This window comes from Prionailurus viverrinus, chromosome A1, assembly GCF_022837055.1.
Source record: "Prionailurus viverrinus isolate Anna chromosome A1, UM_Priviv_1.0, whole genome shotgun sequence".
Lineage (NCBI taxonomy): Eukaryota > Metazoa > Chordata > Mammalia > Carnivora > Felidae > Prionailurus > Prionailurus viverrinus.
The window spans coordinates 170644169-170662972 of record NC_062561.1 but is presented as its reverse complement, the minus strand read 5'-3'; the positions used below and the strand labels follow the sequence as shown (position 1 = coordinate 170662972).

At 43.4% G+C, this 18804-nt stretch overlaps 2 protein-coding genes across 3 annotated transcripts in view; one reads left to right on the top strand and one right to left on the bottom strand.

Annotated features, from left to right (window-relative positions):
• MAN2A1 (mannosidase alpha class 2A member 1) overlaps nucleotides 1-16852 on the bottom strand; it is a 168894-nt gene extending 152042 nt beyond the window's left edge. The window contains exon 1 of the mRNA XM_047862940.1: nucleotides 16371-16852. Within this exon, the coding sequence (XP_047718896.1) occupies nucleotides 16371-16505 (135 nt within the window). The 5' untranslated portion in view covers nucleotides 16506-16852. The remainder of the gene's footprint in view (nucleotides 1-16370) is intronic.
• Nucleotides 16853-17618: 766 nt separating this feature from the next.
• The window catches only part of PJA2 (praja ring finger ubiquitin ligase 2), a 311879-nt gene continuing 310693 nt past the window's right edge, over nucleotides 17619-18804 (top strand). The window contains exon 1 of one of the 2 annotated variants that reach the window (XM_047862964.1): nucleotides 17619-17734. The gene's annotated coding sequence lies outside the window, so the exon portion shown is untranslated. Of the gene's footprint in view, nucleotides 17735-18050; nucleotides 18066-18804 lie in introns of those variants that run through there. The other variant, XM_047862975.1, reaches the window with a different exon arrangement.

Here is an 18804-nt window from a genome sequence, read left to right as displayed (position 1 = left end):
GCCTCCACGGCTGCTTACGGGCACGGAGGAGGCCCTGTCTTCGGTCACTAGCCTGCACCGCCACACTCACCTGGCGCCAAACACTCCAGCTGTGCAACTGCATGTCCTCAACCTGACCCCCATCACCAGCCTCCACTGCTGTGTGTCCGTGATGAGACTGAGCCATCGTGGCTCATGGCACATCAACATCCAGGGCCCCTGCAACTACCAGTGCCTCCACGGTTGGCCCCAGCCCTTGCTGCCTGCCTTGGCTCCTACCACTACATGTATGTCTGCAACCAGCCCTCCACCACACAGGCCTCTGCAGCTGAGGGCACCACCAGCTTAGGACACCACTCTTGTCTGCCCTGGCCCCTACCCACTGGGCCTGGAGGTGCCAGTGAGGACTCAAACAGCCCTCACAGCCACTGCAGACACCCTGCAGCATTTGCCAAGGACCACGCAGCTGTCAATGCTGTGGACCCCAGCAACCTGAGCCAAAGAGACATCATGCCACCCTCAAAACCGATGCCGCCACATGCCCCTGCACCGCTAGAACTTGCATCACAGGTGGCAGACCTGGGGTCACATGCTGGGATCACTAGCATGTTCCTGCTTCCCCTCTCCCCTGCGAGTGAAAGACTTCCCTTACCAAAGCCAGTCCATAAAATCTGGAGGTGGAGATTTCTTCAAAGACATAAATTTCCATACAAGGTTATAGAGATCACAGAGGATCTGGAAAACATGACTCTACTAAAGGAATACAGTAAACCTCCAGTAACTGGTCCCCCCCAAAACGGAAATATAGAAATTGCCCAGCAAATAATTCAAAATAATGTTCTAAAGATGCTCAGAGTTACAAGAGAACACAGATAAACAATTTAACAATACCAGGCACACAATATACGAACAAAATGAGAAGTTCAACAAAGAGATGGAAAACATAAATAAAAACCAAACAAATTCGGGAGCTTAAGAAAACAATGACTGAAGTCAACAAAGACCTTTAACATAAGACTTGACCAAGCAGAAGAAAGAATAAGCGAGCTCCAAGACAGAACAATTGAAATTATCCAGAGAAGAAAAAAGAAAAAGGAAAGGAAACGAGTGAAGAAAGCATACATCATCTGTGAGGTAACAACAAAAGAACCAATCTGCATATTATTACAATTCAAGAAGAGGAAGAAAAGAAGGGTTCAGAAAGCTTACTTAAAGAAATAACAGCTGGGGTGTTGGGTGGCTCAGTCAGTTGAAGCCCTCGATTTCATCTCAGGTCAGGATCTTGCAGTTCATGAGTTCAAGCCCCCCATCAGGCTCTGTGCTGACAGCAGGCCAATGGCCTGCTTCGGATTCTGTGTCTCCCTCTCTCTCTGCCCCTCCCCTGCTCGCACTGTCTCTCTCTCTCTCTCAAAAATAAACATTAAAAAAAAAAAAAAGAAAGGAAGAAAGGAAGAAAGAAATAATGGCTGAGAACTTCTCCAATTTGAAGAGATTTGGATATCCAAATTCATGGAGCTAAGAGGTCACCACACCAAATCAACTTAAAGAGATCCTCTCCAAGACTTTACAGGGCAGGAAAGAGTGGGATGATATATTCAAAGTGCTGAAAGAAAAGAAATGCCAACCAAGGATACACTACCTGACAAAGTTGTCCTTCAGAAGTGAAGGAGGGATAGACTTCCCCACACAAACAAAAGCGAAGGGAATTCATCACACAACACCCGCCTTACAAGAAATGCAGAAAATAGTTCTTCAAGCTAAAACACACTAATTAGTAACATGAAAACCTATGAAAATATAAAAACCACTGGTAAAGGTTAAGTATATAGTCAAATTCAAAGTAATATTTTAATATGGTAAAGTGTTATTTAATTCTTGTAAAAATGTTAAAGGACAACAGTACTAAAATAACTATAGCAACAATAATCTGTTAATGGATACACAATAGAAAAAGGGAAGTCGTGACATCAAAAAGGAAAGGAGGGAAAAAGAGTAAAGGGGTAAAGTTTCTGTGTGCAATCGAAGTTGTTATAGTAAAATGGACTATTCTATTTATAAAATGTTCTATGTAAGGATCATAGTAACCACAAAGCAAAATCTACAGCAGATTCACACATGATAAAGAGAAGAGAATCAAAGCCTACCACTATGGAAAATCACCAAGTCACAAAGGAAGGCAGCAAGAGGAAGAAAACACGTGGAAACTATGAAACAGCCAGACAACAATTAATAAAATGGTATAAGTTCTTACTATCAATAATTACTTTAAAACTAAACAGAGGGGCGCCTGGGTGGCTCAGTCGGTTGAGCATCCGACTTCGGCTCAGGTCATGATCTCATGGTTTGTGAGTTCTAGCCCCGCATCGGGCTCTGTGCTGACAGCTCAGAGCCTGGAGCCTGCTTCAGATTCTGTGCCTCTCTCTCTCTCTCTGCCCCTTCCCAACTCACACACTGTCTCTCTCTCCTTCAAAAATGAATAAACATCAAAAAAATTAAAAAAAAAAGTAAATGGACTGAATTCTTCATTCAAAAGACAAAGAATGGCTGGATAGATTAAAAAAAAACAAACAAAAAAACAAGACGTGAGCATATGCTGTCCACCTATCTACATATGGATATATCCCCATACAAAGACGCACACGCACAGTGGAATCTTATTCAAATAGCGACAGAAAAAGGAAACCTTCCATTTGTGACAACATAGATGGATCTTGAGGAAATGCTAAGTGAAATAAGTCAGACAGAAAAAGTCACATACTATATGATAGCACTTGCATGGGGAATCTAAAAAAGGTGAACTCAAAAAAATACTAGAATGGTAGAGGTTGGGAGGCAGAATGGAGAGATGTTGATCAAAGGGTATCAACTTCTACTTATAAAAAACAAAAACAACAAAACTAAGCAAAAAAACTTCTAATCATAAGTTCTGAGACTGTAATATATAGCATGATTATAGTTAATACTGTATTACATAAAGTTGCTAACAGAATAAATCTTAAATGTTCTCATCTTAAGAAATAAATAGTATTTATATGACATGATGGAGGTGTTAGTTAACACTATGGTAATATCCATTTTATAATATCCATGTAAGTGCATCAAATCAACATATTGTACACCTTAAACTTATACAATGTTATACATCAACTATATCTCAATAAAGCTGGAAAATAAAATAAAACAAAATATAAAGCCCAGTCAAATTTAAACTCTGGCTCCACTACCCCAGGGTAACCTTGGGCAAGTTACATAACTTCTCTGTGCCTCAGTTTCCTCATCTGTAAAATGGAGATAATACATCACCCATAGGGTGGTTATGAGTGCTAAATTAGAATGTACAAATCAGCTTAAATGATGCTTGGTGTGGTAGGCAGAATAATGGCCACCCCAATGATGTCCATGTTCTAATCCCTGAAACCTGTGAATCTGTTACTTTACATGGCAAAAGACTCTGCTGATTTGAGTAACTTAAGGATTCTGAGATGGGGAAAACTGTCCCAGAATATTTGGATAGGCCCAATGTAATCACAGGGGTCCTTACAAAGGGAAAAAAGGAGGTGGGAGGCAGAGTCAAAGGAGATCTAAAGATGGAAGAGGAGGTCAGAGTGATGCCATACTGGAAGGGCGCCCTGAGCCAAGAAATGCAGACAGCCTCTAGAAGCTGGAAAAGATGTGGCAATGGATTCTCCCCTAAAGCCCAAAGAAGAGACGCAGCCCTCTCAACATCTTGATTTTAGTCCACTAAGAGCCATTTCAAACTTCTGATCTCCAGAACTGGAAGGTAATACATTTTTCTTGTTTTAAGCCACTAAGTTTGTTACAGAAATTATAGGAAACAAATACACCTGGTAAAGAGCTGACCCTATATAAAGCTTAGAAAGTGTCCTCCCACTTGCAGTCCCTACTAGAGGAAGTCCATCCAAATCCCCATCAGAAGAGTTGGAGCGCTGTGAGCCCCAGCAACCCAGAGCCCATGCAATGGAGGTATGAAAGGTGACACCATGTGACTGCACAACCTCTTTCCGAGGGGCTCCTTTTGGTCTCACAAGACCATTTGAACAAAAGATGTAGGAAAAGACTTTATAGTTAAAAATACTTTTCCAGGAAAGAAACATCAACATCTTCATCTTAGACAGTTGTAGGATCAATGAAGAAAAAGTGTTTTTAAAGCTATTCTGGAGCTGTGGAGGGGCAGTCGGGATAACACCAAACACCAAGGTGGCTTGGACCAAGGCAGGGGAGGCAGAGGAAAGGGGAAGGATTTGACAACACAGAGGAAGTTAGGGAAGGGAGTGACAGGAAAAGAAGAAACATAGCCTTTTGGGGGGTTTTTTGTTTGTTTCTTTTGCTGAGGCAACTGGGAAAATAACGGATGGCATTTTAGGGAAGTAAGGAGTGAGTCCTGGGGAAGGAATGGGGGGGCGGGGGGGGCAAAGGTTCTCTTCTGGAACCATTAGAAAGTGGTCTAATGGTGTCTAATGTGGTATTCGAATAGTGGTGGTATGAGGGTGACAACAAAGTCTGAAAGTCAGGAAAATACACAAACCTGAGTGGTCAGTGTGAATATGAATTTAAAGCAATGGATAAGAATGGGGATTACCTAGACAGAGAGCACAGATCTGCCTTTAATAATTGTAGAAGGCTCACCAGGCAATTCTCACACATCCCCAGTTAAGAGCCGCTGTATTAAAACTAAATATAAAAACAGAGATTTGGTAAAAGAGAGTCTGTATTTGCAGCAGGGTGTCACTGTTACCGCAGTAGTTCCAGGTCAGTCAGCCACCATTCAGCTACACAGAAAACCCTGCTATTTATATTTAGTCAGATCTCAGGCACTTAACAGGAGGGCATTTGGGTTTCATAAAATGACAAGAAACCCCTCAAGTGACCACTCCCCATCTTAAGATATATAGTACTGAGGCCCAAAAAGGCGTGAACTGAGGCAGGGACCGTATTTGTACATGTAACTCTACCAAGTTGTTACAAGCCACAAACCACAGTGACAAATGACCTTTTAATGGTGTTTTCCAGACCTGAAGCTTATCATGCCTGAATCTCTTCCAAGGTATTATGGTCTTTGTGTTTCCACTCGTCCACTCAAAGAAATAAATGCACTCACCAGGTGAGCACAAAGAACACTTAATTACATAAAACCTTGCCAAAACACAGGAGCATCGGGTTTTGCCTTGGCAAATCATTATTCACAAATCTCATGCGCGCCTGGGTATGACGTTAATAGAGACTACTCAGATGCAGGTAGACAAGCGTGCAGGTGACTGTAAAAGGAAGAGCTGGGACTTCAAGCTCACCATGCTTTGCCCCAGGAGGGTACCCCTGGGACTCTGCAGCTGCTGGAATCACTGTGCCTTCCAGTCCAGACCTAGAATTAACAACAGGCCACACCGGTTTTTCCCACTCTTTGTGAACCCCCCCATCCTCTGTGAACACCCATCCTTTTGCCACCTCCAAAAATGGGATCAGGACTCCAGTTGCTGGCGCTTTCTCCAGGCTCCAGGACACAGTCCCATCCCTCCCCCCTCCATGAGTTTCCAGATGTATATTGAGATTAGAACGATATGGCCCCCATCCACACCACCCCAATGCAGCTGCAAAGAAACCACCTCCTGTTAAGACAACATTTTAGACATGAAGCTATTATATAAAGCGAGATTCTGCAAAATGGGTATCTTCTTCAATATGATGATTAGAACAAGGGCTTGTAAGTAGCACAATGTGTTTACACTGTAAAATATTTTCATGCAATGCAGTTTTATAACTTTCAGATACATTTAATGACTGGAAATAAAGTGGTGCTAAGCAAATTAGGTGTTGACGAATAGAATACTTCCTTTAATTTATTACTTCCCAAACTGTTCTGTGGAACATTACCTTTCTTTACATTTTTTTGCAAAATATCTTTTTGAAAACCACACTGGTTTTATTTCTACAACATATTTTTAATGTATTTCTATTCTTATACATAGCACTCTGAGATAATGTCAACAGTGTATCCCACCCAAGAACATGAATGAAAGTTCACGGGATATACTTTCAGACAGCAACAAATCCCAAGGAACCAGGGTCATGCTGTCATATATCACCTGGTCAATGACTGCTGGTCGATGTTGCTACTCTGTCTTATATTTTTGGAGATAGGCCTGTCTTTATGCACAAGGGTTGTCATTATGTACTATTTACATACCACCTAAACTCATTGTGCATGGATGAATGGCATATGTTGTATGCTAGGATCTGATGATAAAAGTTCCGTAGACATGTTTACCCAAGTAATTTTCAGAAACATAATTTCAATGTAAAAAGAGAAGAATTGTAGTGGAAAATACAAATCAACTTAAACAGTGTTAGCCTATTAAAATAAATGCGACTGACATGACTAAGATGGTTTTTCGTACAGAAATAGTATTGGGGGTCTCTGAAGACTTGTTTTAAGTAGATAATCAGCCTGGCTCCAATCTTATTTATACTAATCATCTACTGAATAAGCCCATTTTATTCCTTACTGACCAGAGAAAGGTAAGTATTTAGCCAAGTCCCATCTGAATTATCATAAATTCTGAATTTCCTAACTCTTCTGTACAAGCAGCAAAGATTCTAAAGCTTTTCAAATCCTTTCCTACAGACTTTGTAAAAGTCCATCTGAACCAATCGATCTGTAAGGGTAAGGTGGGGCGTGGTAAATACCACAGAAGGAACAAACGCAATAGTAAGGACAGTATGATATATAAAAATGTAATGAAAACAAATTTCTAAGTACCACACAGTCAGCTATAAAGATGAATTAAGGATACAAATTCCTTGGGTTCTTCTCAAATCTTTTTTTCTTTCTTATAAACAATCATTGGTTAGATCTTCTCCCTGAAAGTTCTAAGAAATACCTTGTATCTCAAGTGTTGTCACTGGACCCTACTAATTTTCAAAAGTTGGCCTTGAGTCAAAGACAGTTATAATTTCTTCAGTCTGGGGGGAGGGTGTGGTCAGCCACTCATCAAAAAGGAAGGGCTCTTCTTTACTATCAACAAGAGGCAGTATGGGGGTACTCAGAAATCTGTCTGACCTTAAAAACAACCGTAAGCTATGAAGTCCCTATTTTAAGTGTTGTTTTTTGATCTTTAATAAACCCATCTCTCCCTCTCTCCTCTCTCTCTCTCTCTCTCTCTCTCTCACACACACACACACACACACACACACACACAGAAAGAAAGAGACAGAGAGAGAGAGAATTACCTATTTTCTGTTCTTATAGCCTAGAAAAAAAAAATCCTTTAGCTCCATAATTTGGGCCCAAAATGAGAAGGGTCTTTTTTAGTTTCCTATTGAAATGCTCCTTTGAAATCCTTCCTTAGGACAGTCTTATCTTTTCTTAGGTATGCTGATCAATGAGCTGGTTTCTGACAATTTGAATACAAGCTGCTTCATTATATTAGCATCTGCTACACACAATAATCTCAATATGAGAAGCATAGCTTTGGCTATAAGAAATGTTCCTTGGCTGTCTGCTCTTCTCACAAAGCACAGTCCAGAGTGAGCTCATCCACTCCGACTTTGCTGATGACTACCAGATCAGCATCGCCCTTCCCTCATCTCTCACTTGGGCACCCCAGCCCCCGTGGCTACTCCACTAACATCCACCTCATCATACATGAACCTGAGGTTGGTTTCCCAAACTGGGTTATCTTCCAAACTATCCCTTTCTGCAAACAGTTTTAGCTAATTCTCCAAACGCCCTAAAGGAAAGAAGTGGGAAAATTTTTCACTCAAGCCACACCCATCGTTACCCTTGATAAAAATCTGTTAGAAAGCCCTGAGGCTTCTTTTCACAAAATGTCTGCACACGTTTTCCTCTTGATTCTAGCCATTTCAATACTGGTACATATAGGGATTTAGTGCCTTATGTCTGTATTACCTCAAACAGATTCTCAGCTGCCTTCCTGCTTCTGAGTCTTCCTACACACTGCTACCAGAATAATCTAGATTGAAAACTCTTAGCTCCCTTCCAGGTCTAAAATTTTCTATGAAATTAATTCTCCAACATGGCTTTTCCTGACATACTCCGTAACTTTCAATGGTTCACTACCATTTCAGTCATGTAACTTCCCAGGCTGGCTCTCAGGGCAATTCACAATCTGATACCATGCTACCTATCATGTTTTCCCAGTTACTCTTTACAAGCACCAAAGATCCTAAATCAAACCAATCTCCTCACCTCTTCTCATGGTGAGAGGCTCTTTCATTACCACAAGCCTTCAGAAGCTCTGTACTCCACACTAGGAATGTTCTTTTTCTCTTCAGAGTCCTACCCAGTCAGAAAAGCCTGTCTTTTGTCCCAGGTCCTTTGGTCAACTTGAGCCAGGCTGTTGTTACCTGGCTTAAGTGCTGAATTCCCTTTAAAGCCTCTGCCCTTAAACCAAGAATAAGAATTAAGATCATGGACTCTTATTGTATTCTTAGGTCCTGTGTCCCAAGAACCCCTGCACAGTGCCTGGTACATGATAGGTACTCCATAAATCTGTGTTCATTGGTAATAACTAGCATTTACTGAATATTTACTATGTGCCAGGCACCGTTCTAACTTTTAAAAATTAACTCTTGTGATGAATAAGTAGCATTCAGCTGTCTCTAATTGTTTCACAAACGGCAGTTGTGTTGCTTCAAATAACTAAAATGCTCTCGCAAAGCAAGTAACATTATCTAGTAACCTCTAAGGTAATTCTCAAATATATGCTGAGTAAAGTACAACAACAAGCACTGAATTATAGGCCAGGATGCATATTCCAGCTATGCTATGACTTGTTACAGGACCCAGGGCAAACTGATGAAGTTAACTTTATGTGTCTCAGTGTTCTTATCTGAAAAATCAAAGACTAAACTACCTGATCTGGAAGGATCCTCCCTACTCTAAATTCTATGCCTGACTTCCTATTATGACTTTTCTAGGGGTGCTCGTGACTATTAAAAGAACGACTATCTCCACAGACTCTCAAAATGCAGATCCAGGACTTTTTTATGGAGAAAATAAATGTGAGAGTAAGTCATATTCTCTGGCTTCTATCTGCTAATGTTCCACAGGTAAAAATGTTACCACAAAGGCCAGGACCCACAAGTCCCACTTTCTTCCATACTTGTGGTATGAAGGAGCAGGGGCAAATTGCTACAAAGTCTATCTTCAGCCCCAAAGTACAGCCTTGCCCTGAATGAGGAGGAATGCTTCCCATCACAAAACACCATCCGTCCTAGAAAAAAACATGTGTTTACAAAGAAAAATCAATCAATCAATCAATCAATCAATCACTGGCAAATTTCCCTGCTCTCGAGACTACTCATTCAGGACAAGGAGGCTGACTGGTGGGAAAAGGTCACATCTGAGGCCCGCTCTGCCTTTGGAAAAGGAATTTCATTTCTCTTGACTCCCAAAGGTGACCGACTGCCTGCAAAGGAAGCCAGTGAGAAATCCAGATGCATGTGAACAATGCACAAATGCATTCATTTAAAAATAGGGGGGAAAATACTTAAAAATTGCAACACCAGTTAGGTTCATTACACTCATTTTGTTCAGACTAAGTGTACTGCAATTTAACGATGACAGTTCAATCTCTGAGGACACAAATGGGATGGTGGCCTGTGCCAAAAGGAATGAAGAAAGTCACACATAACCTTCAAGAAGCATGAAGAAGGATCAAAATTAGCAGGAATTAATTACTCTTGGAAGAGCAGCAGTCCGGTGCCCGTGCAGACATGCTGGTAGTTCTCTGCCTCCGAGGTGAGTAGCCTTCAGGGTCTCAGAGAGGTCTGCCAAGTTCCATCCTAGATCTACAGTTTATGAAGAAGATGCCCGGACCTATGCTCTCCCTCCACAATACTAACTAACCCAAGCAGTCTGATTAGGCTCAGAATTCAGCCTATCTGTGAATTATAGCACATCTAAAATACAATAAAGTCATGGTTTTCGATCTGGAGACTATGGATCAATTTTGCAGTTCATGCCCCAGAACCCTCCATCCCAGAGCAGTCCTGTAGTGAGAAATCTGCAAGTGATAGAAGGGAAACAAATTAAACATGTCAAGCATGTCCATGCTCCAGCACAGAAGTTCCCCAAGGATACTTGGAAATCCGTGAAACATGTATATAACACCAGTTTTAAACCACACTCTGAAAACACAAACTAAGTTTCACTAAGTTTATCTAATAACCAGGTGACAAGAACAAGAATTTTATTTTCAACATACACCTCTGCTTCAACAGATCTAACCATACTATTTGCCTCTAACGTTAATAATAGAAAAACACAGGTTACACCTGGGGTTGGCAAACTTCTTCAGTAAGGGGCCAGAGAAGAAATATTTTAGGCTTTTTGGGCCAGAGAGTTACTGTGGCAACTACTCAGCTCTGTAGTACAGAAGCAGCCAGAGATGATTTGTAGCAAAACGAGTGTGGCTATGTCACGAAATATTTAACCACTTGAAAACATAAGAACCATTTTTAGCTTATGGCCCTACAAAAAACAGGTGGTGGGTCAGATTTGGCCACAGTTAGCTGACTTAGACTGAATTCAAGACCAGACATCTGGGGGCACAAAAGGAAAGGAATAACTGGCAAGAACTTCATTATTTCCCTACCCCACTTCCATCGTCCTTCCTTTAAAAGAAACCTACTTAAAACAAAATGAAATGAACAAGAGGGAAGTCTCTATCCACTTCCTGGTTTTCTTCCAGAAGAAATAGCAAATGCAGTAACTAGAATCATCAAAATTAACATAAATAAAACAAATGCACTTTAGAAAGTAAATAGCTTGCTTGAGAAAACTTCACACATCTCAAATTATGTTTGAGTATGATTTTTATACTACCTTGTTACTAATCAATGTATCTTACCTTCCTAGGCAAAAAGACAAGGGGAATATGCCTAGACTACTTTTAACCTCTAATTCAACCTACAGAAAGTAAAAGATGATTTATTTACTATCACCTGCCATAACATTTTTCTCAGCACAAGTCTATTCAATTAAAAAAAAGGAAGTTTCATTACAATAATCTTCCACTTTTTCTTTAACTTGCATGTGAACATAATATCTACGCTTGTGTTTTCAGTAACATACTGCAATTTAGAATCCTAAAAATGTAAGTGAATTTTCGGCATCCAGAGAAAGGATTCATTTCATATTAAAAAAAATGCTACTTCTCCTTTTGAGAATTAGAGCTAAGTCTTCTGATCTTTCCTTCCTAAAAAGCAAAATGCTAACAAAGTGCAAAGGGTATAAAGAACAGGCCTTTGGCCAAGTGATTTTCAACAGGGTTGATTTCTTCCCCCAGAGGAGATTTAGCAGTGTCTGTAGACATTTTTGGTGGCTACAACTGGGGCAAGAAGAAAGGTGTTTCTGGTTTCTACTGGATGGATGCCAGGGATGCTGCAAAGCATCCTACAATGCACAGAATAGAAAAGGCATGGGAGTTTTCAGCTGAAGTACTTCAAAGGTGACCTTTTATTTAGAAAACAGTATTGTTAGACTTAGAAACACAACATAAAATATTTACTGGATACCAACTATGTGCTTGTCTGCCTAACAGTACAAATAACATGACATTAAATACACTATTTCACAAAAGTTATGTTGTACCCTTGAGAGACTCATTTCATTCAAATCAGATTATTTATTACCCATCACGAGACAAATATACCAATACTCAAGCCCTAGGTCACCAGTATAATCACCCCTCAAATTTGTTTGAACCTAAACATGGTTTCAACCTTAAAATTAGCAGCCTGGCTTGAAATTTATACCCGAAACAGAAACCCACTTTAGCCAAAATAGTCTATCTGCATTCCTGATCAACCTAATAATCACAACTATAAAAAGAAGCAAAACCCACTCTTTGGGAGTTCTTCCTCCTCTCTTTAGCTCTACTTGCACTGTAAAAGCTGATGCTACCTGGAACTCGACCACCAAGACACAACGGGTCAAAAGCACGAGTAAGGCCCTTCCAATCCAGCATCCAGAGGTCATATCCCATGCTTTTGAATATCCTCCCACTTTCTAAAGGTCTCTCTGGAAGCAAGGGAACAACAAGGGAAAACTAGGACCACTGGGATCGAAGAATAAAGCAAGGGATAAACGGCTGCTACTGAACTACTAATTCCAGGAAAAACCTCAACACTTATTCCAGTCTGTTAAAAAAGACCAAAGTTTTAACATCTATCACAAAAAAAAAAAAAAAACAAAAAAAAAAACACCTGACTCAAAGTAAAAACAACAAAGTGGTAATTTTAGTTAATTTGCCCTCAGCCCAGATACCCCATAAAGCTAATTAATGAGTCACAGAGAAGATGCCTTTCTGATAAATAGGATTACAACATCTCCCAAACAAAAGTATTTGTTTAGGCACTGAGAGCAGTGCTGATCTGGAAACAACAAATTCAATTCAATTAAAAAAATAATAGACTTAAGTCTTCAGACCAGATGCACTCTTGCCCCAGGTGGTGTACAGGAAGTGAGCTTGGGTCTTAGTGAGACCTGGTGGGCAGGAGTTCTGCAGAACTGCTGACCTTAAGAGGGGGTGGTGGAGACCAGCCTCTCCAGGGGCTTTCCTGTTCGTGCATTCCTCTTCAATGCCCTTTTGCCACCAATGTCAAAGTTCCATCACGTCCCCAAAGTCACAGATCTCAAAGATTACAGCCCCCTAAATGAAACAAAATCCCTTATACACAAGTGCACAAGCCCTAGCAACAAATGCTATAACCTAGAGAGAGGTTCTCTGCACTAGAGTACGGAGAAGCAAGGCACACCCTATTTTTCTACATAGCATTCTTAAGATTTGCAGATTTCTAAAAGCAAGAAACATAACTGGAAGATTAAAGGCAGCTTTTATTAAATATGAGCTATGTTGGGCTCTTTAAAAGGTACTAGAGATGTAGAGCATTTAAGCATATTTTTATACGGGTTTATTCACAATAGGAGTTAAAAATCCAAAGGTATAAAAGCCTCCACATTCCCAAGTCTTTTAATCAAGTATCTTAAAGACATTCTCACTTTCTTGCTTGATAACTGTTATTTGGGCAAAGATAAAGTCTGACCTTCACTCTCACATTTTCTATCAGAGTCCCAATCTCTGAAGAGATTCCCAAGAGTTAATATTAATACCTATGGTCACAGTCTACACTAGTTATTTAAAGATAAATCATGTGTCATACAAAAGCTGAATTATTAATTTAATTCTCCAGATCCAAACATAAGACATTAATAAGACATCCTATTGCATACAAGGTAGACAGTAAGCAACTTGTTAAATCTGCTTATAAGAAGTGATGAAGAATTTCAGGAAGACCTTAACCAAGTCTCTCTTTTCCAGCTGCTCGAATTCTTGCAATACCTCAAAGCATCTTTCAGGGCATTAGGCCCTGGCCAGCCTCTCAACTGAAGTGTAAGTTTAATTAATTTTTCTAGCTGAGATTTATTAACCCTGAAATATACAGAGAAGCTAACACAGATAAGACCACCTGTTGCCTCCAATCCTCAAAGGAATTCCTCCCAGGAGCACAGGGGATAGATAGCCTTCCAAAGACTATGTCAGAGGCAGGCATCTGCCCCAGGGTGGGACAAATGAAAGTACCCTGAGTTGGGCCTACTTCTGCCCCAGAGTCTGGCCAAGTAGTAGAAAACACAGAGTTGTAGGAGGAAGGAAAACGGATGAAGCCAGAACAACAGCAAATAGACTGCTCTCAATTTAGGATGGCTTTAAAACATATCTTGCTTACAAAGAGACCATATACATTACTAAAGGTTCCACACTGACTAAAAGAAACTAAAATCCTAAATCCTAAACTAAAATTCAGTGGAAATCAATCCCTTTATAGATAAATCATTCTACTAGACACCAAAAATGATGCACAGTGACAGACTAGCTTGCTTCAAATTCACCAAAGATACATAATATATTGCAAGCTCCTTTTGTTATGTCTGGTGTTCTCATCAAATTAAGGTTTACATGGGAGTTAGCAGTAATGAAAAAAAAAATAAAAAAGCAACTCAAAAGACTATATGCTGTGCTGCATAATGGTTTTCATTACAATATTTAGCTGCAAAGTGAGCAACGAGCCATTTTGGGAGAGACATAAATCTCAAACATTAAAGTTTCAGAGAAAGGAGCACATTCATTAGAGCTTCATAATGAAAGTTCCTTTAAAAAAAAAAAAGTCATAAGCTAAGGAACCACAGAGCAACATGCTCTATCTTCCACATCAGACCTTTTCTGCAGAGAGACTGAGGCCTAAACATTAGGCAAGGAACTACTATGAGATAGTATACTATTGAGTGGCTGAGAGCCTAGACTCCACAGGCCACCTGTTCAAATCTCAGCTTTTAGTTGTGTGACTTTGGGCAAGTTAATCTCTCTGTGCCTCAGGTTCCTCATCTACTAGCGGTGGGGATGGAGTTTATCCTGTAAGACACAGAGGTTGATGTCAGACATACAAGAGTTGGACTTACAGAGTGTTTATCGTGTCCACCTGTTTGGGAATTCAGTGGCTCTCCAAAACCAAATCAGTAAAAAGTGCTTTCTTCCTGAAATGAAAATCCAGTCCTGAAAATCTGAGAACAGCAACCTTAAGTATAAAAAGCTCCACCTTCCAAATCCTCTTCCTTGCACACAAAACAGAATACATACAAGAGCCTTCTCTTCCAGCAACCACTGCCACTTTCCATCAAATGCATTCTGCTCTATGCAGAACTTCAGCCCCCTAAGGAGGACTAAGGCTGGATATTAAAATATTGGAATTAACTTTGCCGAAGATTTCCCAGTAACTGAATGAGTCACTCACTTCTTTAGAAACAGTAAAATGTCAAGGTTGCCAGAAAACCCCAGCCCCAGATGTTTGCATAAATCACTTCCAAGTGATCATCAAGCCAAAGCCAAAGGACATTATTCAAGATAACAGCTTAAGTAAAATATATCAACTTTTATGATTTTTCCTGTAATGGAGAAAATTCTGAAAATGTGATTACTGGGGTGAAAAAAAAATCACAGCAAGTTTAGTCCCCAAATTATACAACATATTAAGCAAGGCTTAGAATTCCTTTTGCTATGGCTTCACAGGGTGAACTCCCCACCCCCTTTTATAACTTTTATCCAGTCTCACGAACAGGCACTGGACAGACTCTGAAGTGAAGATTGAAAGATGCTCCACAGTGCTTACTACCTAAGAAGAAGCTTTTAAATTTTTTGAAACATGTTTGTAACAGCATTTCTAATACCTATCACGTGCAAAACATTTTGAGGGCTCTGTATGGATGACAGCATCCACAAAGAGGGCTTTTTTCACTTTCACAATTTAATTTTAATTAAATTCAAGCCTTTCGCCCTAGCATAACACAAGAACAAATGGCAAGGATATTCTCTGACACTTACATGGTCAAAAAAGAAAAACAAAAAACAAAAAACAAAAAAACCTCGTCAACCTGTTCAATATCCCAGGGTCGAGTAGTTAGATCAGCTTGTCACGGCTTTGAGATCTTCAGGTTCATTCATTACAGAGTATACACAACACCCAGTTTTACTAAAATTTCTTAACTGCACAGGTCAGGGGCAAAGAAATTGAAACTGAAATCGCACACGCGGCGCGGTATCCTTACAAACAGAACCGATTGTCTGTTTGCTTATTTTTAGTAACTTTAAATAAAAGACTTAAGACCGGTGGTTTCCCAACTCGATGGAGAATTTGACCACTGGGCGCAGGACTGAGCGCCCCACAGCTTCCGGCTTGAGTATAACACGCGCTTCCCTACTGGGCTCCCACGTCTGCTCCAAACAAACCCTATGTAATAGCTGAAGAATGACGACACTAAAATCAACCCTACAGATTCACATCTAAGAGGTCTGCAACACGAAATAAACTTTTGCTTATTTCTCGAGAGACAGTGGGGTGAAAAAACAGACCAGATGGGGTCTGATCAATTTTGGCGACTGGGGGCGCTCGGGGGGAGGGGGGGGGGGTCTGTGCAGCTTAACCCTGTGTGTGCCGAGGGGCTGCCCAAGAGCGGTAATTGGGCGCTGCGTCGGTTCCCCAACCGGCAGGTGCCCCAGGCCACCCCAACAGGCCCGAATGCGAGTGCGGGAACATGGCCACTACCCTGGAGCGCGATCCCGCCACCGCATGCCGCCCGGCACTTTGTTAACTCGGCGCGCCCGCGAGGAGGAGGCTCACGGGTCGCCGGCACCGTCGTCCGAACGCTGCAGAGCCAAGGCTGTAGGAGGCTCGGAGCCTCCTCCAGTTCGGCCTCGCCCTGCCCCGGCGCGGAACCTCGGCGGGAGGAAGAGGTCGCGAAGCAGCGGGGAACACGGACCCCCACGCCTACGCTCGTGGAGCCCCACGCCGGTGCTTACCTGAGGAAAAGAACCCTCGCGGCGCGGGCTCTTGGGGTAGTCTAAGTGACCCCGGTCCAGCATCAGGTAGAGCGAGAAGATCACCACACAGAAGATCGCGCTGCCGAACACGGTAAACTGCCGGCTTAACTTCATTTTCCTCGATACACTCGGGGCTAGGACACTGTCCTCACCAAAGGAGGAGGAGGGCTGTGGACTCCTGCAAGCGGCCGCCGGAGGCTCTCTGCTCCCGGGCTCCTGCTCTCCGCGCTTTCGGCTGTGGGTGCGGATTCCGACCGCACTCCGCACCTTGTCTCCGGCGCCACCACGCGCCCTCGGCCTTCGCCCGGGCCCACCGCCCTCCCTGGGGTCGGGCGTCCCCTCCTAAGGCGGGACCCGCCTGCAGCCCGGAAGGGGCCCCCGCAAACTTGATCTCGAGCTCGGCGCCGGCACCCGGCAGGGCGCGTAGGGCAGGAGGAGAAGAGGTCGCTGTCCGGACTTCCTGCCACCGCCGCCCCGACCGAGTCAGCAGGAAAAGTTTTCTAGACGAGGGCAGGCGTGTCCCCCTCACCCAAGAGATGCGGGATTGGCGGAGCTGGGGTAGACAGCACCGAGCTGCGTCTGAGCAGCCCAGGGTAAAAGAATCGGGTCGGGAGGAGCCCGGCCCCACAACTTAGCGCCGGGACGGCCAGACCCGCCCCCGCGGCGCCGCCCCCGCCAGAGCGCCTTCCTGCTGCCGCCGCCACCGCCGCCGCCGAGGCCGGGCCAGGGTGCACCCCGGGCGCGGGGACGCACGGAACGGGCAGGAGTTTCCTCCGAGCGCGCGTCCGCCAGCCGGCCTCTCCCGCCCCCCGGCGCCCCTTCCTCTCCCCTCCCGGACCCGGGCTGCGCGGGGAGGGCGCAGGGGGCGGGCGGCGGCGGCGCGCGGAGGAGGAAAAGGAGAGCAAGAAGAGGAGCGTCCCCGGAGAGAAGCCCGCTCCAGCTGCAGCCGCAAGTCCCCTCCCTCCTTCCCGCCCTGTAAATGCGGAGATGGCGGCGGCAGCTGCGAAACGAAGCGCCGGTTCTCCAGCGCCACTCGGCGCTCCTACAACGTCCGCCACGAGCAGGAGGAAACTGCCGCGGCGAGGCGGCTGCTGGGTCAATACGCGCCCGCAGCCCTGGAGCAGAGCAAGCGGCTGGCCCCGCCCATTCTCGACGCGCCGGGATGGGGCGGGGCCTCAGGTGCCCAATCACAGTGCACCGCCCAACGGGCCCGCCCCGCACCCTCCTCCCTGAGCCCAGGCGGAGAGAAGACCTCGGACGGCTTTTGTGAACTGGCAGGCAGCCTGGGTGGAGGTGAGGCCCTCTGAGGCCTTCAGACGCCAGCAGCCCACGTTCCACAGAGTGTGAGCTTTCTCCTCATTTCCTTTTTGGTGCCCAGGTTTCCTGCCCTTGAGGAACCGGGCCTGGCGTGTCTGGGACGGCAACTTGGTGAGGAGCTGTAGAAATAGAGGAGAAAGGGGCTTCTCATTAAGTTCAGGCTCCTCTTTTCCTCTGTTGCTTTTGGTGACTTCCTGATGAAACATGAAGGAAAGGAGACTGCCAACGACAGCTGGCTACAAAATCTATGAGTGGAGCCTAAGAAGTAATGGTCGTGGGGGTTAGTGTTTAATTGCTGCTCAATCCCAAATCAACCCTTTTTGACTGCACCGTGAAAATGGATCTGGGCCCTTTTAAGTAAGTTTTTCTTTGCCAGCAGGTGCTGAAGCTTTGTCAGTAGAGGGCGCTGAAGAGACATCGCAGGAAGAAAAGGGTTTTGCTTCTTGGTTTTGGTACATGGGTAGGCAGGCGCTTGCAGTATACCTGGCTTTCTCCAGTGCCAAGCTCCACTAGCTTGGCACTGGAGATTTTTCCATCAGAAAATTCCTCCATCATCCCTAACTCTAGTGGTTCTGTAGAGGAGGCCCTAAAGTGAGCCACTACCCATGAATAACTCTCCAGGCTCTGTAGAGACAAGATTTGTATTAGGTTCCACAAGGTAGTGTTCTGTAGGTGTGACTTCTCTGCCATTCAGTGAGCCAGAGTTTTAGGACTCTGCCGTCTCCAATAAAGTCTGGATCTTAGCCCTGTGAGGGGCTGGCGAGCTCTTTGGGGAGCTCTGTCCCAGCCCAGGGGTTAATTATAAGATTTCCTCCTTAAAACTGCTGTTTCTATATCTTCTAGAGGTTATCTTCCCCCTAGTGAATCCCTCATTAATTATCTATTGTAGTTTATAATATTTTTGCTTAAGCTTTTTATTTTTTATTAAGCTTTACCTGTAACCCCAAGAGATGAGGTTAGGAATTTGGTTTGATTGGGTCTTTGGCTTGAGCTCGATGCTGAACTCCCTGCCAAAGGGAAATAAGACGCTAGTGATTCATGGCACCCGGGGCATCCCAATAAATCAATGTCCTGTGGCTGATTGTGATGAAATACC